This window comes from Zootermopsis nevadensis, unplaced genomic scaffold, assembly GCF_977971745.1.
Source record: "Zootermopsis nevadensis isolate Lab colony 2312 unplaced genomic scaffold, Znev_1.0 Znev_ptg000006l, whole genome shotgun sequence".
Taxonomy (NCBI): domain Eukaryota; kingdom Metazoa; phylum Arthropoda; class Insecta; order Blattodea; family Termopsidae; genus Zootermopsis; species Zootermopsis nevadensis.
In genome coordinates this window covers 12,771,493-12,796,812 of record NW_028259138.1, presented here as the reverse complement: position 1 = coordinate 12,796,812, position 25,320 = coordinate 12,771,493, and the positions used below count along the sequence as shown (strand labels likewise).

The following is a 25,320-nucleotide window of genomic DNA, read 5'->3' as shown; positions in this document are numbered from 1 at the left end:
AGGATCAGATTTTTTAAGCAGAAGCCCTGAGGATGACAGCAGAAATTGTTCTCGAAACGTTAACAGAAGATGTGGCTTATTCACCGTTCAGCCACCTGGCGCGGCTTGTAACCCAAGAGTCTTTCATCAACTTCAGTAAGTTTGTTGTCTATTTTCATTATTTTATAAACAAACTCTGGAATGTGGTATTGTACGTGTGTGTCTGTCACCCTCAATAACTTTATTAGCAATGGGTTGATCTTCATCAAATATGAGTTAAACATCATGTAGTTGCAGGTCGCTACCGTCAGAAACGCCGATGACACTTATAGAAAAAAATCGATACCATAATCTGAAATGTTTCTATTTTAAAATGCGTGGCTTTGGTCAATTATGGATTTTTTGTGGCGTGTAAATCATTCAGTTAATGAACTATTGTAGTTATGGATGTTAAATTCACTTAAAATTTGTCATTTAACATATTTTGGGAAACATTAAAAACATTGCGATGCTACGTAGTAAAACTGTTATACCTTGAATACAATGGGAATACCTTTCACCAGAAGTAAGGATAACGTACATAAGTTTGGGTGAAACATATTTTAACACGTTCTTGAATATTTTGCATCTTTCTTTGGCCATTTGTCCAATTAAGGGAATAGTAGATTAATGTATATTACTGTAAAGAGAATCACACTACGAAAGCAGAAATAGTTTTACTTGTATGTCTTTTAATATGCAGATGAAGTTGATCAGATGTGCATTTTATGTTACCATACGCATAAATCCTAAACGTCGAACAGCTGTGTATGTTCATGACACAACGTACGTGAAACACGTGCAACATGGGTAATCTCGTCTACCCCTCCCCTCCAAAAAAAAGAACATCTCTGCGGATTTCGATTAAATTTGGTATTGGATGGTAAAGTTGCGTCATATTGTGATATAATAAGTATATATTAAATCTTGTCCGTCTAATCACAATAATTCTTATTAAATATTAAAATATTACAATAATTAACATTTAAAATATTTAAAATATTAAATGATGTTCTTTATCTAATGTAAATCGAATATTTCGATAAAGAATATTTTAAATATTTTAAATGTTAATTATTGTAATATTTTAATATTTAATAAGAATTATTGTGATTAGACGGACAAGATTTAATATATAATTTGGTATTGGAGTTCTACATTGATCGTTTGTTGTTAATACAAAAAAATTATAAATCCAGTTGTATACTTTGATAATATTTACATGTTATAATCTACTGACAGAATCCGTACTTGGGTGGATAAGTTGAAATAATTGCACGATTTATATACGGACGTGAATAGTCGGTATTCATCTTGTAACTTCGTCCACTTTGCTAGTACCTGAAGTAAACGTTATTTTTGATGGCGGGCTGATTCTACATTCTACGCGCTGTGATGAGGGAAATAATTCTTCTCAAAATGCTTTTCGGGACTTTGACACCGGTCATCCAACCCGTAGTCAGTCATTGCATTGACTGAACTAACCTAATCCAAAACGCGAGCAATAGCTAGAAATGGAAACTGAGAAACCTTTTCTGCAAACATTGGAAGAATTTTGAAGTTAATCGAATATCAATAGTAAAGATTACGAAGTTTAAGTGTAAACGCGCGCGTGTGTGTGTTTACTTTCCGATTGGGGCTTAATGAAGCGAAGAAACGACTTTGTTGTAGGAAGGCGAGAGGAAATTCATCGCTGTCAATCGAAAGAAAAATGGAGTGCAAGGAGAAAAACGGAAATGGAGTATCTGTGTCAAAAGTTTTGTTGAGAAATGTTCCTCTCGACCCCGGGGGGCAGAAGACACCATCAGATTGTTGTTACAGGAGAGACTGAAAACAAAAACACCATTAGCTACTATTGAAGATGCTTTCGTGTTAATTGTTTCATTTATCTGTGTCTGTCTATACGTCTCTCAAGTTATATATTGTCTTTCTACTTCTCTGTGCATCCGAATCTGGATGCATTTATCTTTCGCATAGGTGAAAGTATAATATTAAAATCGGTCTTAGAGAGGCGCTGGCTGTGTATTGAGGTGGCGGAGGTCATAACAACGATCACTCACAGCTTCCCACTGCAACACTAAGACGTCTGTGGTAGTATTGCCGCCACCCTTGGATCAGGACACGGCCATATTTGTACTCGCCTCAAACTTTGTCGTCGTCATTTCCCTTCCAAAGAAGCCACAGGAATTATCAACCAGGGGCTTGGCTAGTCTCGGAGTAGACGTAATCTTTTTTTATCGTTTCTCATCTGTGTCCTTTACCCCGTCAATCACACCCTTCTGGATTAAATGACTCTAAAATTTTTGAAGAGGTAAAATGATTAGATGTTTCTCACCGTGTAAAGGACTGGAAGTTTTAATTTGCAGTAAGTTAGCGTGTGTGGTGCGCTAGATCGACCTTTCAAAACACCGTAAGCTTTTGACGTTTCCATGAAAGAATCAGTGAACTTGCAAATTGTCAATCTACATTCATGGAAAACTTCACACACACAGTTAGAAGAGGCCCATCTTTATTCAGGATATTGGGTGTGTTTTTTTTAATTTACCCGAAAAATATTGAAAGGAAACCTCTCTCGTGAAAATGCCGTGCTACTAATGCATATTAAAAACAGGACACAGGATGGGACTTACACGTCCAATCTACTGCAGAACACAGAATTTCGAAGTGTGTTCTTTATATTTTCCTTCCCTCCTGCATTGCTAGTGACTGCTATCTTTTCTAGACATTCGATTTGTGCTGTGGGTCCAACCTAGATTTCCATCCTGTTTGTTCCCAGAATTAAAATAGCCACTCACCTTCACATATCATTAATTACAGTATTATTTCTCTCCACGTCCAACGTAAGGCGTGGTGAATTGGTGTAGTGAAAAGTTGTATTTACTAATCGTTTTTTACAGTGTCTAGTTGGTGCAGATACAAAAGTAGCTTCAGTGTATGGATGATAGTCGTGACAGTTACATATAATAATTGTATCCACTCGCTATTGGTTTGATGCTACTGGAGACTACCAGTTTATGAGAGAGTTTTGAAACATGCAGTTTTTATTCAAGAGAATTTGAGTGTCGTCTAAACATTCCGCCATAATCACTGTTATCGACCACAAAGTTCGTTTGCTGGTGTCCAGACACGTCTTGGGGCCCACTGAACTTTGTATCTAATGAGTGGTGAGGATTCTTGGTTCGGAATAAAACTGCCGAGACATTAAGGTCGCCTCTTATTTATTTCTAATAGCGAGGGTTAAAATAATCGTGGATATTCCCCTCGGTGTCCCCTGCATGTGTACTCAGGTCGATTCATAATCGGGGAATTCTGCCCAGTCACAAGTCGGGTGGTCGAAGGGACCTGCTAACCCTACTGTGTAAAGCCCATTTCAAAAATACTTCGTAGGTCTGTAATTCGCAAAGCCAAATTTCGTACATAGGGAAGTCATTATTAAGGACTGATACAGATCTAGCCCAGATTATTTTTCTATAAACAAAACGTTCAACATTCACTGTCCATAAGAGACACTTAAGACTGTTTAATGTAATTATTCCCCTATACGAGGTGCGATCGGAAAGTTTATAGACTGCGCCTATAAAAACCCGTACACTTATCTCAGGTATTAAATTCATCCATCACCCTCGAAGTAGTTCCCCTGGGAGTGAACACGACGATCCCAGCGCCGCTGCCAAGCCTGGAAGCATCCCTGGAAATCTTTCTTTGTCAGCCTGTCAAGCACCATCTGCGATTCTGCCTGAATCTCTTCTATCGTCTCAAATCTCCTTCCCTTTAGCTGAATTTTCATCTTTGGGAAGAGAAAGAAGTCACACGGAGCTTAGAAAGGAAGTTGGGGTCGGTGCCGTTTTGGCGAGTTTATGGCAAAATTTGATGCACACGCCATTCCGAAATCGCAGGAGGGTCGGTGTAATGCACTGCCAAAACGCCCGTAACTAAGAAACAAATGCTAATTCGATGATGCCGGCTGGCACACTGATTCACTATGAATGTAGGCCGCACCCCCTAGCGGCAGAAGCTCGTACTACATCCGGTTCGCCCTCTATTGACACAGTCTTGAAACTTTCCGATCGCACCTCGTAGTTCTCCGTTACGCAGTATTATCACCTGGACCTTTGCAAATATTCGGGTGAAATAAAAACATATGAAGATATTCTTCCTCGTGTCTTTGGGAAGACATTACATAGGTAGAAATATGATGGTCATCTTGGATTCAACAATTTAACATAATGATCTTTTTAAAATAAAATTTAAAGAAATTTGTGCATCATGTTTCCCTTCAATCCGGAAACGAGAGATTTCTTCTTAGATTCCCTGGATTGGCTGATACTATAATCCGCCCTGAGGTGGTGCGCCAGAACTATCGGCTCCTTCCTTCTAATGACAAACTTCCAGATGGAGACTCTGTATCCTTTATATGGCTTCAGCCAGGCCTGTTTTATTCCTCGTGTTACGGTATCATCCCGGGGTGGAGTGGGGGTTGCTGATTACCCCCTCGGGTCACCGGACACCACCCGTAGTATCAATGCCTTCGACCCGAGGGTGGTCACTTTTGTACCGCTCCGTGGAGTTATTATTGCTATTTAACAGTATGATCACCCGTAGATGACTAATTTTCTGTCGAAACACGTCTCATGCAGCGTATTAATAGTGCATGATGTAATCTAAAAATGGTAAAGCAATGTTGAACACGATTATGTCGTGTAATCAAATACAAGTTGCTACACTACGTTTATCTACAGTGTGACGATAATTAATTTGGCAGTAGAAATTGTAGGACGCAAGCATTTATTACTCATTTCAGTACGTATTAGTCGAACTTTGAGCGAAACATATGCACACAACCTCTCAGGCTCTCTGTATGTATTTCGCATTCAACAAGAGTTTGACATTTTAGCGACAAACGTACGAGAGGAGCTGGTGGTTTGGGGAGTGTGTGGCACTACAAAACGCCATTAACACTTCAGCATAACGTTTGAAGCACCATTATTTATACGAAACGCTTGAAATGCCCCTCCAAAATTTGTATAACAACTTCGTCCCATTCCTCGTTAATTGAAGTTCACACTTGTTGAAATTATTTCCAACTTACCCTTCAAGTCCTCAGCACGGGTTGCCATGGATAACTGTTTTGTGCGGATGTGTTTTGTTCTTGCAAACTCGTTTACTTGCTGTAATACGTTTTCACGGAGGCATTTCGATTTACAAAATAGCATGCAACTGAAATACTTTTTAAATTTCAACTGCTGATCTAAAAAAATAAGTGATTTAAGAGTAAGGGACCTTCGTATTATACCTGTAATATATTTTATAATTAAAGACTTTTTTTTGTGTTCTGTCTGACGACAGGTCCATATGAACAGGATCCTTCCATCCTTTTCTCGAACTGGGACCTGTTCATATACGTTCTTGGCAGATGATCCAGAAGTGGTTTGCCATTGCCTTCGTCTGTGTGTGAATGGAGTAATTGTTGGGATGCCACGGAGGAAAACTCCGTGTTGCCTAGACCACGGCCTTGCCCAACACAAGTTATAAATTCGGGCACCGCCGGGAATCGAACCCGAGACCCCAGGATTACATGGCCAGCGTTCTAACCGCTAGACCACCTCATCTTATTATTATTTAGTGTTCTGTCTGACGACAGGTCCATATGAACAGGATCCTTCCATCCTTTTCTCTTCTCGGACTGGGACCTGTTCATATACGTTCTTGGCAGATGATCCAGAAGTGGTTTGCCATTGCCTTCTTCTGTGTGTGAATGGAGTAATTGTTGGGATGCCACGGAGGAAAACTCCGTGTTGCCTAGACCACGGCCTTGCCCAACACAAGTTATAAATTCGGGCACCGCCGGGAATCGAACCCGAGACCCCAGGATCACAAGGCCAGCGTTCTAACCGCTAGATCACCGAGGTGAAAAATTAAAGACGTAAAATAGTAAAATTGTCCAGTCGGATCTTCGCAACTAGTAACACTTGACTTTTCATTAAAGAAAAAATCGACTACATTTTTCCGTACGTTTCTATTTTTCTGTTTGAAAGAGAAATTTGCCAGTTTGTCAACTGTTTTATGTCTTAATCTGCAAGCGATCATCTAGCTAGCGTAAATTTTAAAAAAAAGATCACTCTTAATTAAAATGCTAAGTGCCTTAGACTTAACCTAATTTTTCAACAGAAATAAAGTACGCCGGTGAACATTCGTATGAATTTATAATTTCATGCAAACCCAGTAACATTGCACCTGGGTTTTCTCAGCATAACAATTACTCTGATTCGTCTTCTGGTTTTTTTTTTTGCACAATCTCATCTGCGCAGGTCGTGTATTTTTGCAGATAAGGGCCGTGGGATTTTGTCCATATTTCATTCTCTTTAATTAGTCTAAATAACATGGCGACAGCTGAATCTGATTCTCTTCAGAATGAAAAAATCCTGTGCTTTAAAACAGGAAAGCGGCAACCTCTCTCTCTCTCTCTCTCTCTCTCTCTCTCTCTCTCTCTCTCCCTCTCTCCTGAATATTTCACCCCCGTTCTTGCCCTTTCTCTTAAAGAAGCCCTCAGGGAGTGTCCCTCTTGGAGAGAGCATAAAAAGTATGAGACTACTTGATACATATTTTGTCCCCGTTATGATGAATTGGTGTTTACCAAGTACATATTTCTCTCACAAAGACTTTTCTGTTCTTACCTTTCTAGATGGCTCCGTCTTGAAAATGTGAACACTTTTCTCTAATTTATTCATATTTTATGCCCTTAAGGAGATATATTTGTGAGAACTCAGCAGTTTCTTGTGCCAAGCTCTTGAGAGATTGCAATGGTTGGACCAGAAGATGTCGCGTCTCCCGAAGGAACTATTCAGAACAGTGTGAAGAATTGGTCACTTCTGCACTTTCTCCGGTAGTAATAATAATAATAATAATGCCCCTGGGCCATGTTGGTCTGTATGCAGGTCCATTCGTCTTCCGGGTCTCAGCTTTTCCTCGTCTCCCTACTCGTTGTATCTATTCTTCCGGTATCCTTGCTCCCCGCCCAACCCCGGAGGCTCCAGCGGTGGAAAGGATTCTTACTTTCTCTCTGGCTTTGTGAAATGTTTCAGCGGACTTTAACATTCGTGGAGTTTGGTTAATTGTGATAACACCTAACCGCATGTTGCATGGACTTCTTTAAAAGCTGATAGTTATTCTACAAGTCAAGAAATTTATTATCTGTACGGAACCCAAAATTAATTGCTGTATTAATAGAAGCCCACCATTCGAAAGTGGCCCAAACCAAGTGAATTGAATACCTATAATGCAACATGGGGTTCATATTTATAATTTATTTTCATATTTTATCTGCTTTCAGTTTCGTGATTAACGTTTAGATTTATTACTGTCATCCCCAAGTACCTTATTTGAACTTTCCCACATATTCAGATGCCTTAATAGTTATCCTTATCTTACTAAAAATATACGATATCTGTCACGTTTGTGTTTAATTGTTACAATCGTTGGCATGGTAACAATTTAAATGATTTTCGGCCTCGTGGTATGCATTAACTAACTAGATGGCTTACCGAACCAGAAGGTTCATCACCGAATTAACCAAAGCCCTCTACCGGACCCAGTCTCCTTCAGCTCCTATCTCCCACAGATCCCGCCTGAGATTATCCTCCCATCTACGTCTAGGTCTCCCCAGCGGTCTCTTCCCCTCAGGCTTCCCAAATAGTGGACCCAACCAACCAGATGGCTTACCGAACCCGAAGGTTCATCACCGAATTAACCAAAGCCCTCCACCGGACCCTGTCCTGGGCCAACAAAATCCAGTCTCCTTCAACTCCTATCTCCCATAGATCCCGCCTGACATTATCCTCCCATCTACGTCTAGGTCTCCCCAGAGGCCTCTTTCCCTCAGGCTTCCCAAATAGTGGACCCAACCAACCAGATGGCTTACCGAACCCGAAGGTTCATCACCGAATTAACCAAAGCCCTCCACCGGACCCTGTCCTGGGCCAACAAAATCCAGTCTCCTTCAACTCCTATCTCCCATAGATCCCGCCTGACATTATCCTCCCATCTACGTCTAGGTCTCCCCAGAGGCCTATTTCCCTCAGGCTTCCCAACCAATACCCGGTGCACACCTCTTGTCCCATCCATGCGCGCTACATGCCCAGCCCATCTCATTCTTCTCGACTTAATCACCCTGACAATATTGGGGGAGGAGTACAGATTTTTAAGTTCGTCATTATCGTGGTATGCATTACTGGCCATAAATCCGTACCTACTACATCTGGCGACCCACAGCAACTCTCCCCCCCCCCCAGTTTGACGGTTATAATTCCCAGACGCTGTCCGTCGAAAGGCTTAAAAAATCACAATGTCATCAGTGGGGATAGGTCCTGGGTTCGAGACCAATGCAGATGGCTCGGTGAAGAAGACCTGGGTCAGGACCGAAGCAGAGGTGAGGTTGTTGCAGGTACAAAGGTCGTAACCCGGAAAATCCGTCCTGGGTTTGAAATCGGGGTAAAGATTTTTTCTGCAACTCCGAAACTTGGTAGAGAGGAGACCAACGCCAAGACCTCGAAGATGGATGTCTTCCGGGTTGTTGCGCCGACGTTTCAGAAATCCTTGCTGCGTCGGTAAACGTCTATCAGACTACAAGGCGTAAAAATATCCCGGAAGACAGCCATATTCAGACATATCATTGTCTATACAAACTTGTCTACACGTTTAATTTAAATACAATGTAGTTAAGCTGAATAGATTTCTGGGCTAGATTTCAGTCACAGTGTAACTCATGAGAAAATAAGGAAAGATGTGTTTACAACGTTTTAGCTGAAGACCGTACGGGAAGACGTAACTTACGAGGTTCCGGATGAGGGGACTGGAACTTGGTGAAATAGGCTGTGGGGGATTTCTAATGAACTGAGCGAAGTTCATCAGTGATGCGTTCTCTTCATTGGCAGGATTGAATCTTTGAGTAGGGAGTTTCGTCATTAGGGTTAACAAAATCACAACAAGAAGACACTATTCAGTTGGGATTCGCAGATTTGACCTTGGAATGAGGTTGATCCTTCGAGAACAGAACGTCTGATGATTATGACAGCATAAATATCAGACCTGGGGGAGGGACATCGAAGAGGAGAGCGTGTGTAGGGTGTTTAGGTGCTTTTCTGTGGAGGGAGCTCGGTGATATAACTACACAGTGGTTGGGGGTGCGGGGGTTGAGTGAGTCCTAGGAAGCAAGACGAAACTCTCCAAATACAATCGGATTACATCAATTGCGAACCTCTCGTGAAGAGAGAAATGGAAGCCCTGAGGGACGGTTTGAAAGGAACACTCTTCTCTCCTTGCACAATAATAAGGGAGGGGGTTGAAATACTTCAAGTCTTTCAGCTACAAAGCCAAAATAAAGAGTGGGAGAGGTGTGGAGATAGGGGTTTCAGAAACACAGTAAAAAGGTTTTCCTTCTGTAGTAAACGAATATTTAGAGGTCTCAAAAAAACCTCCATGAGAAATGCAGTAGACAGACAGACAGAGATCTACAGCTGTACAATCACAGTTACAAGAAAATTGAACCACTTAGCTGCAGAGCGACTAAACTACATCTTGTTTATTATAATAGGTACGTATGTACAAACAAAAACAATTATTTATCTTATATAGAGGGTCGGCCATAATTCAGGCGCTTAGCACGTGCTCAGTGAAAGAGCAGTTTCTTTGCGATCTATGGCGGAGCAGCGACAATGGGTTGTCCTGCATTCGTCCTTTCTCCGGAAGATCGTGGTAAACGGTATGAAAGAGTGGATGGAGGACACAGGGAGGAATGGAGGACTGAAGCAAAGAATGCACACAGGAGGACAGAGAAGAAAGAAGGGAATGAGAAAGTGTGAAAGAAGGAAGGAAAGAATTGTTTTAGTTTAGTCCTGTTTTTTTATTAAGCGTTCGTCATACGTACAAATGAAATTTCTTCTTTAAATTCTCTAATTATTATTTGAAAATTTTCATTCTCGTTTTGATAGATCTACGTATTTATGTGGATAATTATAAATAGCAGTGTTAATTTATTGAGCGAAACGCAGAGGAAACATTATTAGTTAGATGATAGTGGGCCTAATCATGTTGGTGACTACGTAATCGCCGTAATGACTAACATTCTACTGTCTCCACAATGCGGGATTTCGTAGTAAAAGTATGGTAGCCAGTGTAATTTTGAAAATGTGTCAAAGTTCAACTGTTTGAGAACAACAGTAAAAAATGTCAAACGATACAAAGGTATAGTTTCACTTTTTACCCTGTTCGAATGAGGACGAACATAGGTTGAGGGTATTAGATAATAGGGTACTTAGGGTTGTATTTGGATCCAAGACGAAGGAAGTTAAGGAGAAAGGAGAAAATTTTGTGCCGAGGAGATAATTTATACTCTTGGTCAAATCGAGAGGGATCTTGTGGTCGGAACAATTAGATCGCAAGAATGAGGTTAAATTTCACAACAACAACAAAAATTCGAACAAAAAAAAACTGAAGTTAAGGCATGATTACGGACTTCCGTGTAGATAGGAAAATAAATTTGAAGTGGATTTGTCTGGATCGGGACAGGTGGCAGTGGCTGGCATCGTTATCACGGTAATGAAATTTCAGTTTGAAAAAAAAAATTGTTTGGCTTACCTTTACCAACTTAAGAGACTTACCTTGTCGGGGTCAACTTTGCTCCATCGAGTTTGTTGAACAGAAAAATTGATTAAAGTTTCAAGTCGAGCGACAGATTTGACACGTGATACTGATACTGTACACTTATGTAATCAGTTCGAATTTAATGAAAATCCATTCAAGTGGGTCTTTGTTCGTAATAGAAAACTTGCTATTACACGGACAGCGACGTGGTCTCCAAATGTTCGTCTCCTGAAGCGCCATCTTTTTATCAATCGATATTAAGTTTTTGCAGACAACTTCCTCGTGTGTAACGACTGCCCAGAATGGAAGGAGAGAAATAAAAGACGACGAAATTGCACGGGGAAGAATTTTATTAGGCAAAAGAAAGAAGTGATGAGTGAGTATACTTAAATGAGAGCACGAAGGGCTTTGAAGAACTGTAGAAGACTCAGGGGTAATCACTCAATAAAGGGTCTTTGAGCCGCGGTAATCCTATAACCCTTCAACACGACCAGTGATATCAGAACCGGAATGAACTCGCCACACCAATACGTCACGCTGTCATGAGCGACATCTATCCGTGTGCAACAGCGTACCAAATCACAAAATGACCTTTGCACTGCTAATAGCTTCTTACTCAGAATGTCGCGGATTCAAATATCCTCCACCCCACAGACAGGCCACCTTTACTGAGTTTCTCAATGGTTTTCTCGAGTCATTCCAGGCAGATTCGTTTTGTTTCAAGAAATGTTAAGGCAAAGTAATGTTATATGACACGAGAATATTATGATGAATGGTAAGGATTGGAAACGTCGGTACTGTGGTGTGGTTCATCATTCTCGGTTTGCGCATGCGCGAATTGGAGGGAAAATTGCAAAAAAAATTGTCGTTCACTTTTATCGAAAACCCAGCACAAAATTCAAAACCAGTGCAGTCCGAGTTTTAACCGAGAGCCTTGCCTTCGAAATACGCCAAACTTACCGCAGATAGGTCCACAAAGACACCTTACGAAAGTGAAAAACCGACGCCATTCTCCGCTGCGCCATCACAGTACCTCAGGAGAGCGACTTAAACAGTTTGGTTACCATTGGGAGCGACTTTAACAAATCGACGCTCGGCGTCGCGACGCCTACCATCGCGACGACTTCAAATGACGCCAAATTTTCATCAGATGTGTCCAGATGACTGCGAGCACTTAATTAGAAAACCGACGCCGAGCGTCGTGACGCCATCACATGACGACAAATGGCGTCAAACCCGTTGTATTACGGTGGGCACGATACTAGATACTCGGCGCCGATCAGAGGGACTAAAGCGTCGTGGTTCCGTGGGTGGAAAGTGGATACCGTTCATTATACAAGGTCTAACCTAACCCAACCTAACCTAACGTAACCTGACCTAACCTAACCTAACCTAACCTAACACAACCTAACCCAACCTACCCTAACCTAACCAAACTTAACCTAACCTAACCTAACTTAATTTTGCGACGCTGATCATGGCGTTGCCTTCGAAATTTGCCAAACTTACCGCAGATAGGTCCACAGAAGACACCTTACGAAAGTGAAAAACCGACGCCGAGCGTCGCGACGCCATTCTCCGCTGCGCCATCACAGTACCTCAGGAGAGCGACTTAACCAGTTTGGATACCATTGGGAGCGACTTTAAGAAATCGACGCTCGGCGTCGCGACGCCAACCATCGCGACGCCTTCAAATAACGCCAAATTTTCATCAGATGTGTCCAGATGAGCGCGAGCACTCAATTATAAAACCGACGCCGAGCGTCGTGACGCCATCACATGACGACAAATGGCGTCAAACCCGTTGTATTACGGTGGTCACGATACTAGATTCTCGGCGCCGATCGGAGGGTCTAAAGCGTCGTGGTGCCGTGGGCGGAAAGTGAATACCGTTCAATATACACGGTCTAACCTAACCTAACCTAATTTAACCTAACACAACCTAACCTAACCTAACCCAACCTAACCTAACCTAACCCAACTTAACCTAACCTAACCCAAGCTAACGTAACCTAACCCAAGCTAACCTAACCGTACCTAACTTAACGTTGCGACGCTGATCAAGGGATGGGTTGTACGTGTAGCTTGTGTGGGGAATCAAGAAACTGTTACATAAATATATGATTTATATATTTAGACGTGCGAAGAGAAATGTAAATGTTATAATAAAAACTGATTTTATAAAATAAAATTTAATGTAAATTTGGTCGTACTAACTAATATTACAAGTTTATTTCGTTATTTTGTAGTTAAGGTAATACATTTTGGGATTCAGTTATAAACAAATTAGTTTGAGTAAATGGGACGTAGGTAGCTAATACATGCAGGGTCCACAAAAAGTCCACACATCTTACGTCTTAGAATTGCATTATAATAAATATACTAAAAACAATCAATTTTGGAAGAAACCAGCGTAGTCCACAGTTATCTCCTAGGCCTTGGTCGTCGTATTCTTTCGTTTTTTGATGCACACGTCCTATATAACCGAGAAATATTTACGTTGGGCCGTGAGTAAATTTGCTATTTACCAATGTCTTTGGTTGAAATATCATGGCGTTCTTTTTAATTCAGAGTAGTTTGTGCCCACTAATGGTTAAGCGGACACAAGGAAATGAACAGTAGTAACAACCAATTTATCGTCAAATTTGAATTTCGGAAATTCCAAATCGAATCGTGATCCAAATAAGTCGCTTGTAAAGAACGCCATTTACAAAGTTGAATATGTATAGTATGATTTCACATTCACTGGTGATAAATACTGTCCAAAACCGCGATGCGTAATTTGTGACAACTTCTTACTATAGCACCACATCGAAAATCGATATCCCAAATAAATCGATAAGCCTGCTGATTTCTTCAAACGAGAAGTTAACGATTGAAAAAAATACATCGCTGTTGTTTTTGTCTCAGAAGAAATTAATCCGAACGAAAGTGGACTTTTGCGTCGTACTGAGGGAGATTCTGAGTGCCAAAAGCCCATTCTATAGCAGAGCGCATAAATGATACATGTACAAATGACGTAGTTCAGATAAAATTCCGCAAAATGTATATAATACATTTGTCTAACGATACGGTGTCCTGGAGCGTAAAAAACATATTAGGTCATGTAAAATCTGCTGTCGTACAGAGAGAGAGAGAGGAATTGTCCATACCGTCAATTACATTTGGACGAATGAGCCGACGTTTCCGATCTACATGTTTTTGTCAGTGTTTGTACTCTACGTGATCAAAGACTCAGTTTAAGAATAAATTATGTTGTGCTGTTTATTTCAAGAACAAACATAGGAGAGAGCACGTTTCAGAGAAGCTGAAATAGGTAGGACGTAGCTACATCGATGACAAATATAATGGAATTTGTAGCTTAAACAAAAGCTGTCACACCAGACATGTCTAGATATCCATAGATAACCTGTCATGGCGAGTTGCATGAAGGACCGGATAAATTTCTAGGGAATGCTATTACAAATGTAAACTTCATTGTGTCACGACCTACAAACTCAGAATACTTGAAGTATTCGTTGCGACTTTTCATCAAAGATACTGAGCTTATATGAAATGTGAAAACTGCTCGTCTGTTATAATCGTGGACCTAAAATTAATTTCAACGTTTGGCTGAATATAAAAAGTAACTACACTCTGGTGGCAGGTAAAGGACAGACAGACGACTATACTTTTAAGAGTGGAAAATTATTTGTCGTTCTTAGTGAGCGAATAAGCAAACCACTGGTTGCTAATCTGTCTTAAGTTTAAAGATTCCGACATCTTTAAATTTGACACCTTAAGATGGGGGTGAGTGAGACTTTTCATACCACGTCAAACCTCCACGATTTCTTGCAAGGCTGTAACAAGGCTTTGGGCCATTAGCAGAGGCTCAGAGCGAAAGGTCGGATCAGATTTATTTACCGAAGAAAAAGCATCAGTGTAATTGGTGGATGTCGGCCGTCCGATGTTGTCTGAGCGATGTCTCACCTTAACACTTTATGTACAAAGAGGAGGGGAAGAATGCTTTGGATGTTGCTTTTGTTTGCACTTTCTGTCTCCATTTCTGGATCCTGACCTCCACTGAAGAACTGCGTTTGTGCTTTCGAACTTTTTAGATTGAAGGTCTTTGAGAACAGTTGAGGAAGATATTTGGACCTAAAAGGGAGGAAGACGGATCATGGAGAAAATTGCATATTGGCGAGTTTCACGGCCTGTAATCCTCATCTGATACTTTTAGGATGATTAAATCTAGGAGTATGAGATGGGCGGGACATGCAGCACGGATGGCGAGAGGGATGTTTACAGGGTACTGGTTGAGAATCCTGAAGGGAGAAGACCGCTGGGAAGACCAAGGCTTAGGTGAGAGGATAACGTTAAGATGGACCTTAGGGAGACAGGAATCGATGGAGTCCGGAGGCAGGCTTTTGTGAACACGGTTATGAACCTTCGGGTTTCACAAAGAAAGTTGGGTGGTTTTTGACAAGATGAATATATAATCGACTTTTCAAAAAAAAATCTCCTGCACCATAGAGCAAGTGTTGAGTTATGGTGAATGTTAATTGCTCTATAGTCTGTTGAGTTCTGATATTTTGTCTTCCTTAATTATTTTATGTTATTTTCTCAGTGACATCTTCAGCTGTACACATCGTTAAAATGTGCCTTGATGCTTTTATAATATTATTTTTAATTATTTACACACATATTATCAAAAGGGTAAAGTAGGTCGGAGCGTAAAGTGTGCAATTTATCTGCATTTTACGCCGAGGTCTTATTTGTTGTTAAATTATTTAACGAGAAGCCTTGTCATGCCACCAGCAGTATTATATTATTATATTATATCAGCTATTATATTGCCAAAACATTCATGTACGATGGACTGGAAATGAATTCGTAAGAAACAGTTGTAGTTAAAATTTGACTGGACGAACTGAGGTTATCAGGATAGATAGTCAGTACCCTGGTCGAGATACGAACCGGTACACTCGAACTTACCCTCCGGAATCTCAAATTCGAAAACCGATCTGCTTCCACGCCCTCAGTACACTTCGGTGAAGAGAATGTTGTGTACGCAGAGTGGGGTTCTGCAGTGGAATTCGTGTGAGAGCGGCATACAACACTTTACTGTGTTTTAACGTCGGGTACACTTTTCAACGGATAAGGTATGCAGGTCAGTGGACATCCATCACATCCCCTTGTGCACTGTGTTAACACACTGCAGACCTGCTCGTTTGGTTGCCTACACTCGCAGGACTATGATAAGTCCTGATATACTAGTTTATATTTTTACGAAGAGTAGATACTCTAATCGAACGTCCGACTTAACAATTCCTAGAAATTCCCCGCATTTATAGAACAGAAAAATTTTACCATCGTGGCGGATGTCAAGAGATAAATATTGAGGACTTTAAACCGATTTAATTCACTTTGGAAGCTACATACAATTCAATCAACCATTATTACAGTCATGACCGTTTGATTAAGTCGTCTGAGTATAAATCATATTCTTTTTGTAAAATTAATTTAAATACTACATTCATTCAATAAGCTCGACTATTATTTTAGACATGTTCCATCGTCTTGGATATTTGTAAAAAAAACTCGTTTTGGAAACTGGATCACATATTGACGGAGACAGATCCATTTTAGGAACCGCTGTTTTTTTTAAAAAAATATAACAAAGACGATGTTCAATGTCCAAAGTAATAGACGAACTAGTTACAACACACTATCGTCACAATCCTTTAGCGTTACCATATTCATGCAGTTCATTGCACGTAACGTTGTACATTTAGAACAGTGAGATGATCTTCACCTTAGTCCACTCTTAACCTATAGGCGTAATTCGTCTAACAGCGCCATGATGTGCATTTTCAGTTCCACAGTTAGTTTAATCTTTTCTGTGCGTCGTTAACATTAGTCACTGGACGACGCGCGTGGCGTCGGCTTTAAACTCGAATTATGAACGCCCCAAATCAGCATCTGTCCTACGAGCACAATGAAATAAGTTGGCATCCGTGTATTATGACGTGTTTTGTGTTTTTATTTATTCTCTCCGAAGCAAGTCCTGTCTTAACAGCCCTAACCTTTTCCATACTTTGAATGAATTTATTCTTCAGTAACACCAATCATTTTTACCCTGAATAATGTTTTGTGTTTCACAAAATCAATGGAGAAAAGTTCTGTCTTCTGGTTTGTTACGCCGTGTAGTCTGGTAAATATGAAAAAAATATCAACGAATATCATGAAACTTATGAAGATATAAAGTTATTACGTAATAGACAGAGGCCCTATCTGTTGACACATATCAGCAATATCAAAATGGCGACAGTACAAAAGTGTTAACTCTTAATAACACCAGCAACATTCATTGCTTGGGCCTGAAATTTAGAAGGCATGAATTTGTACAAAAAATTTCCAAATAATTATTCACGTGAAATTTTAGGATAATGGAAGACAACTTAGCAACCGAACGAAATATTTTTGTCTCATAACGGCAATGATGAATTCACTGTATCTTGACATCTGAATAATATTAAAAACACGTTTCAGTTAATAGTACAATTGTTAAGTCTTTACTGTTTACAACCCTAAATTACGCTTTGTTAACGAACCCTTAGGTCTCCGTCTTCCTGCACTCCGCCAACGTCTCCAACCTGACATTTCGTAACATCGAGGTGTAGTGGTTAACACTCCATAGTATTCGGGAGGTCTTGAATTCGATTTCCGGTCGCGAGGCGACCTTACCTTGTTTAGACTTCTTTGTAGTTTTCTCACATCTTCCAGACAAAAGCTGCTGAGATAGTAACTTAAAGTAGATCACGACTTTAACCCTCCCAAATCACTGCACGTAAACCTATAATCTGAAGCTGTTGTGTAATTAATGAGTGTTGTTAAATAAACAAATAAAATATATTGATGGGATGATTGTGAATGATAAATCAGGACAGACGTGGCAGAACGTCGTAGAGGATAATTTTAACCCTGTTCATAGCGAGTTTTATTTTATCGAAGTAACATACGCCATAATTGGAAACGGCTTTACTTAATTAAACCCTACAATTAATTCGCTATCACCCTGATAATGAAGGTAGCAGGTACCTCTGAAACGTCGGTCCATGAATGTAAAGGTACGGTTAGAAAAACGCAAAAATTACCTTAAAAATATTTTTATGGAAGAAAGTTTTTAAACAGGAGCATTTTTTAAAAAGTTAAGAGACTGAAGACCTGAAAATTTTTGCATGTTTTCGATACAAACCCTAAATAGAATTTGTTTCTGAGATAATTATTATATAATGCCTGAAGACACTCGCTTGGAGTAATGAGACAAAAGTCTCATTTTCTTCCCAACTCTGTTCAAAAGTTACTATAAGCCTCCAGCTCATTATCGTACATGTTCTTGCTGAAATCTTCACCGAACTTCTTAAATCTTTATCGAACGCATGGTCTCATCCCCCCACATATAAAACACGACTCTTTTAATAGTGCGTTACCGCAACTGAGATGTCCTTATATTGAATTCTAACCTGGGGCCCCTTAATCCACGTGGTTCACGTGTCCTTGTCTTCACATAGCCATTGCCCACGTCCTTAAACGACGACAAACATGACGATATACGAAGGGTTTTCTAGGGCTGCTCAGATGCTATTTTGTGACTGGCTGAAAATTTTAAAGTTGAGGTGACCACAAAAGATGTCGGTACACGTATTTTATTTTATATGTTGTATTAATAAGAAAATAAAATGTTTTATTGGCATACAGGTTCTGGAGAATGTTATTTAGTAACACACATCAAATATCAGCACTGGTAAACTTGGGGAGAAACCTTAAAATAATAGGAGATTCGTCGGAGCTACGAGTGACTCAGAATTTTGTTGGACAATCTGAATACCGGGCCTTCAGTTAAATGTTTACTCTTTGATTGAGACACATTTGTCCACATTTACTTTTAACATGTAATTATATCCATGAAAGTTTAGATTTCCAAACGTATCAATTTCCTTTCTGTTTTCGTAAGCTCTTAAGTCAGAGAGAACAGAGAAAATTTCGTGTCTTGACATCCGAAAGTTGCCCACTACTGTCCCACATGATGGCCGACTGACGCTCTGAAAATCGCGATCTAATTTGAACGTAATCGTGGACTAAGGGTTCGATTTTGATTGGGGCGTGTATGTGTGCCCCAGATGCTGTGTTCCTCTAGAATGGATACAAATAGGACGTGAAACATTTTATGTTCTGAGATTCAGACTTGTTTGTATTCTATTGCCGTAGGAGGAGAAAATGCATTTTGCAATGTTTATGAAGAGGCCGATATTAACTGCAGCAAATACTAAGGATCAACACTTCTACCAACTTCGTAAGAAGTGCTATACTACATTCTTCCCGAGATTAACTTCATACCTAGACGAAATTCTGTGGCATCATCATGTGGATTCCGTTGCAACAGATTAAATAATGACTACATATTCTACATTTACCAAATTCTGGAGAAAATGTGGGAGGAAAATTGAACAGCACATCAGCTGTTTACAGACTAAGAGAAAAAAAAACATTATTCATGGCAAAAGTACTGCACAGTATTCTTTTAGACTTAGCATAGCTTGCACATTAAATTAATTCCGGTAATTAATATATATTAAAACGAAACCTACAATGGAGTCGGTTTGGGTAAAACTTTGTCCGGTATAATGCCTCGATCCTGCATCCAAAAATATCTTTTTAATTCCTAGTTATAAAAACAAAGCAGTCAGTTTTTATAGTAATTTTGGGCACCCCTTATAGATGATGGCTATTTTGTAAGCTTCATATGAAGGTGACCAATTGGTTCAAATGTTATGAGGCACATCTACACACGGGGTGTCCACATCTTCCGTAATTCTGACGTACGCTTCGGAAATGTGACTATTAATGGCGCCAGGACGTTTGGAAGATGAGACTTTCCTAACAATTTTCATAGATCGCTTTACGGACACAATTACAGGCCTGTTTAATCGATTCATGATATCAGTCCGTCAAGTGCCCAGATAGTTGAAGATGTTGCTTGTCAGAGTTCAACTTTCCGATATTGTTTATGAAAATTAGGCGTTTGGTTCAAACTATATTATAAACTACCCCCCCCCCACACACACACACACACAGATCTTAATATAAATACGTGGCATGAGAAAAGTTTGCACGCACATTTTCGATGTTAACACACACACAGACAGACAGACAGCATGAATTTTCGTGAAGGTTAGGTTCCGCTGACAAGGCCACAAATTGTTTGGACACCACTTGCGAAAGAGACAGCGCCCAGCCCTGGGTTCTGTAGCACAGCAGCGGCTGTGTAGAAGCATGTAGCCCTAGGGCGGACATGTCCCGACTGTGCGTTAACTTCCTGTTACAGATCATCACAGATAGCCTTAGGATCTATCCTATTGTAGGAGAATATGTCCCATGAGGATAATACGATATCGAAAGAGACCATGGCATCAGCTTATTATGGTACAATTCGCTACTGTGATCAGTACGTGGGCCGAATTATGGCTACGCAAAATTAAAAACATGTTCCATTGAAAGTTTTCTGTCAGAGTAAATAACTGAATCTGTACCAAAGCCAATTCATTCATCTATTAAAATGTTCAACAAATCTGTTATCATTCTCGTGGAAACAGTTCACCAATGGGGCTTTGCCATTTCACGATGGACGTTCGTGTTTATAAAGTTTATAGTTAAATCAGCTTAGTAAGAAATTTTCTACTTTAAAAGAATCCCGGCATAGTTTTCAGTCCCAAACCAACCGAATCCATTCCTCATATTTACATTCAATATTATTTAGATCTATTTTAATATTATCATTAATTAATTAATCTTACAACAGTTCTCTTCTAGTAGGAATTTAATTACTAATTTTCTAATGTCCCACAGGCTTATTGACCGTCTTCCAGAAACTAACCCGGGACCTCCTGAAACGAGGCATAAGTCCTCATTACTCAACCTCAGCGATAAGTTAGTATCGCTTAGAATTGGCCCATGTGGAAGGACGACCTATAATGTTAATGGTATAGATTCTGGAATGCTATCCCCACAATTTGACCCGGGACTAGGCCTTGTGGTGTGAAGTACCCTCGTTCTGATTCGCTAATACGTCGGGCCGACCCAGGTTCTTGGAGTTATCCCCATTATTAATACGATTACAACCCCCACTCTGCTGACAGGGCTTACCGCCCCGTGGTGTTCTGTCGCCCCACGTTCTGTGGCAAATGTTCTACAGCGCATAAAATGTAAGACTTTGTAATAATAATTTAACAAGAATATCTCTGTGTGCGTATAAAACATCATGGTTTCAGTTCGTCACGAGTTCCCGAAGTAAAGATTTTTCCTGTCCTCACATCACCAAAACTTTTCACCAATTAATCTGCAAGAATTAAAAATTTAAAGTTGTTACTCTGATTAAACATTACATCATAAAGGTGTCATATATATCTCCTCTTATCCTCCTTTATGTAATCACCCTAACAATATTTTGCGGCAGATAATACAAATTAGAAACCCCATTTGTTCGGCTACTTAATTTTCTGAAGGCCATTGATGAATAAATTCAAAAACATCCTTGTCTTTGGTGGGATTCGAACAGAGAGCGTGTGAATGTATATCTCAAGAACAGCACAGCGCTTTGATGATTGTTCTAATCGTGGTCGGTGGAGCTGAAATTATGAACAGAAATTCTAAAACTGCTTAATTTCTTAAACTCTTTCCTCGGCACTCAAGAACGCTGCTAACCACTCGATTAAAGTTGCGAGAGAGAGTCCTCTAAAGTTAAAGTGCTCTTCGATATCCACTGTGCCATGAGAAGTGAATTGCTGGCAACCGAGAGGCGAATGTCGGCCCCTGTGAGAGCAGAGGAAGTCGATGTTTTGTGTACAAACCTTTTTAACATACTTAAGTAGGCCTGATTTAAGTTCCACAGCAATCCCAGCGGATTACTTCTGTATGAAGGTCTAGTTTTATTGACCTCGGTATTAGGTGGAGGTGAATGGTCAGCTTCACGTTCCGATCGCTTTACCTCAGGCAGATATCCCACGGTGTACGCTGCAGATGAAGGTCACTGGTACCGAGAGCCGATAAAGACAGGGTGGCAAATAAGTCAGTCCTTAACCCTTAAGAATATAAAATATTATTGTGTTATGTACTTTGATCTTTCAGATATGATGAATAGAAATTGGGGGTTTAAAAATATTTAAAATGCTATTGAGCTACTAATCTAAACCATTTTAAGAGCTGATAATGCAGTCAGTACAAGGTAACATAGATTAACACAGTCTAATCATTTGGGCACAGCGACGGATGGAATGGTGCCCAAACGGATTCTGGTTTGCCCGATGCAGACTTTGGTAGAAATGGAACGAGTTTTTATGAAGTCCCAACCGAGTAAAGTGTTTGCATCATGGAATAAAGATTGGAAAGTTTAAAGCCGTACAGTGGAAGATGAATAGAAGGAAACATCGGATGAGGGAAGGAGAGAGGAAGAGATTGTGATAGATCGGGGAAGGAAGGGAGGATAAAACACCTGAGATAAATAACAGCTGATATCCAAAATATGTCTTTACGACTAATACCGATATAAATCGATACAATCGATGTCAGAAAATAACTTTGGAGCTTCACAATTAACGCACTGAATTACAAAGAGAACTCTCCAGTCATGTTGAAATGTGAATGACTCTATAATGAAGGACTAGCTACATCACAATGAGGACCGCACTTCATTTAAAATTACAAATCATCATAATTTACGATTGTAGGTTCAAACGCGGTGACGTCATCATGTTGCAGTTAACAGCTCAAATATACGCAATTACTGATACGTGGTTAATTTCATGGCCCACTCTTACGCTTTGTGTTGAGTGGATCCAGACGCGGGGGTGGGGGGGGGGGTGGGGGTGTCTGTTTGAACTAAATACCGAAATATTTTACGCGATTTGAAGAATCTATTTCTTTTACGAAGCTACAGAATTTTTCTATCATCCCCTGAGTCGAGTCCAGTTTTGGACCACATTAAACATTGCGTCCATTGGGCGAAGAAAGATTCTTCCCACAGATGAACTGAAAAACTAATTAAACTGCAAACTAATATCGAAGCCGGTGATAATTATTATTTCAGTTACATAAATTTGTTGATAGGCGTCAGTATGATTGGTTATCTTGAACATAACATTTTATAGATTCGTATATATAACTTTCCTTTTATGTTAGTTTTAATTAATGAAAGTGTTAATCGCTGTTTGCATCGTAGTACGAATTGTGATCGTGTTTTTTTTTTCATGAATAAACATCAAAGGGTTGATTAAAGTGAATCCACCTTCAGCTGCGAGAATTGATTGTGTTGTATATAAAAGAGCTGTAAATTCTTTTCTTAAGGATCACGATGGAGTCCTTTCAAAAAATGAAGCGATGCCATTAAGAAAATTAACAAAACTTAAGAAAGTTTTTTTTTTATTTCCAGTACTTAATTTTCCTTCTGTGCTCGTTACAGCCCACACCTCACCTTTGCGTTGCTTCCAACTAGCACATGACGCTTGCTACAAGACGAACCAAAGATCAAAGCTACTGCTGAGAAAAAGAATGAGAACTTATTTCGCTTTTAATGAGAGTTAAGCCACAAAAAAAAAATGGAAGCTTCTTCCCTGTTCTCTGAGAAATCCCGTGCAATGGAAACCGTCCGATAACGACACAGAGACAGGAAGAAAATTTCATGAAAATCCTAGCAGCAACTAACATAGGATTAGGTAATGAAACCCTCTGCGCCAGACAATGGTTCTCTGAACAAATTCGCCACATAACCTAACCTAACTTAAAAAGACGTATAATCTGATTTCTATTCCGAATGGTCTTAGATCGTTTCCTGAAAACTGTCTAGTTTTCCAAACGCTTGAAGGCATAGACATCTTCATAATAATAATTCAATTCAATTCAATTCATTTATTGAATAATATTTCACAAGTAAATGGGCTAAATACGATATATAAGTAATATAATTCAATTTAATAATTCTAAATAAAATAAATAATACTAAATAATAGTACTAATAGTTCAATTCCTTTGTTGAGTGTTTGCCAACAGCAAAGAGCCTACGACAGGCAAACACTAATACAACGATATAAATTTGATAAAAAGAAAATAATCTACATAAATAAACACTAGTATAAATGTAAAACACTAATAAAATAAAATAAAATAATAATAATAATAATAGTAATAGTTTATTGCTTCAGATTTTAAGAAGGGTCTGCAACGCTCACAAATATTTCCAAATACGTCTTCTGTACCCAAGACGCATAGAACTCACAAAGGTTTTATGGGATGGAATTTGCCTCGATGGTCATATATGAGATATAAGAGGGAAAAAAAACAGAAAATTGACAATAAAAAAAGGAAGAAGGAACACCCGCAAAAAGAATAAGAAAAACGAAGAGAAATTATATTGACCAAATCGGTACCTCTTAAAATTATAACGGCATCTGTGGATAAGTCTTGAGTTGAAGTAGAGGGACTTCGATCCAAGTGACAAGAAAAGAGAAACAAAGTTGCTAAAGCTTCCGAAGATTTCGCTCTGTCCTCGAAGTCCTCGTGGAGTTATAAACCCACAAGGAGTCGTGGGGAGGGTGGCTGTCTGACGGGAATAGTTTGTCTATAAAACCTTCTCCTGGTGACGCCGTCATTGCCCTACGAACGAATCTCGCGTGACGTTCAATGCGGAAGAAAGCCAGATAAGAGCCCCGACTTCATCGCGGAGTAACATTTCCATCGCAGCTGTAACTGTCTGGTTTATACGTCGACAAATAAGGGTGTGTGCTGCATCGCAAGTGATTCGGCGGTTTTCCGAAGTGTAAGCGAGGTATCTTTCTAGTTCTTTATTTACTGAAGATACAGGTCAGTTATTACATGGCTTGGTCAGAAATTATTTTTCTTTTCTAAGCCACGGTGGTCTAGCGGTTAGAACGCTGGCCTTGTAATCCTGGGGTCTCGGGTTCGATTCCCGGCGGTGCCCGAATTTATAACTTGTGTTGGGCAAGGCCGTGGTCTAGGCAACACGGAGTTTTCCTCCGTGGCATCCCAACAATTACTCCATTCACACACAGAAGAAGGCAATGGCAAACCACTTCTGGATCATCTGCCAAGAACGTATATGAACAGGTCCCAGTCCGAGAAAAGGATGGAAGGATCCTGTTCATATAGACCTGTCGTCAGACAGAACACTAAATAATAATAATAAGATGAGGTGGTCTAGCGGTAAGAACGCTGGCCTTGTAATCCTGGGGTCTCGGGTTCGATTCCCGGCGGTGCCCGAATTTATAACTTGTGTTGGGCAAGGCCGTGGTCTAGGCAACACGGAGTTTTCCTCCGTGGCATCCCAACAATTACTCCATTCACACACAGAAGAAGGCAATGGCAAACCACTTCTGGATCATCTGCCAAGAACGTATATGAACAGGTCCCAGTCCGAGAAAAGGATGGAAGGATCCTGTTCATATGGACCTGCCGTCAGACAGAACACTAAATAAATAAATTTTATTAAATAGTAATATAAACTGCAGAAATTTTAAAAAAATATATTTTAATAAAACTTGTAGGCTTTGATTAGCTTCGTGCTTTTATATTTCTCAGCGATGTCTCAGTTTTGAGAATAAATTACAGGCCCTA

The 25,320-nt window shown here is 39.9% G+C and overlaps 1 protein-coding gene across 1 annotated transcript in view; it reads left to right on the top strand.

The window, feature by feature from the left end:
• The window catches only part of LOC110837456 (uncharacterized), a 516,015-nt gene extending 491,489 nt beyond the window's left edge, over positions 1-24,526 (top strand). The window contains exon 6 of the mRNA XM_087343744.1: positions 23,153-24,526. Within this exon, the coding sequence (XP_087199870.1) occupies positions 23,153-23,185 (33 nt within the window). The 3' untranslated portion in view covers positions 23,186-24,526. The remainder of the gene's footprint in view (positions 1-23,152) is intronic.
• The last annotated feature ends 794 nt before the right edge of the window (positions 24,527-25,320 follow it).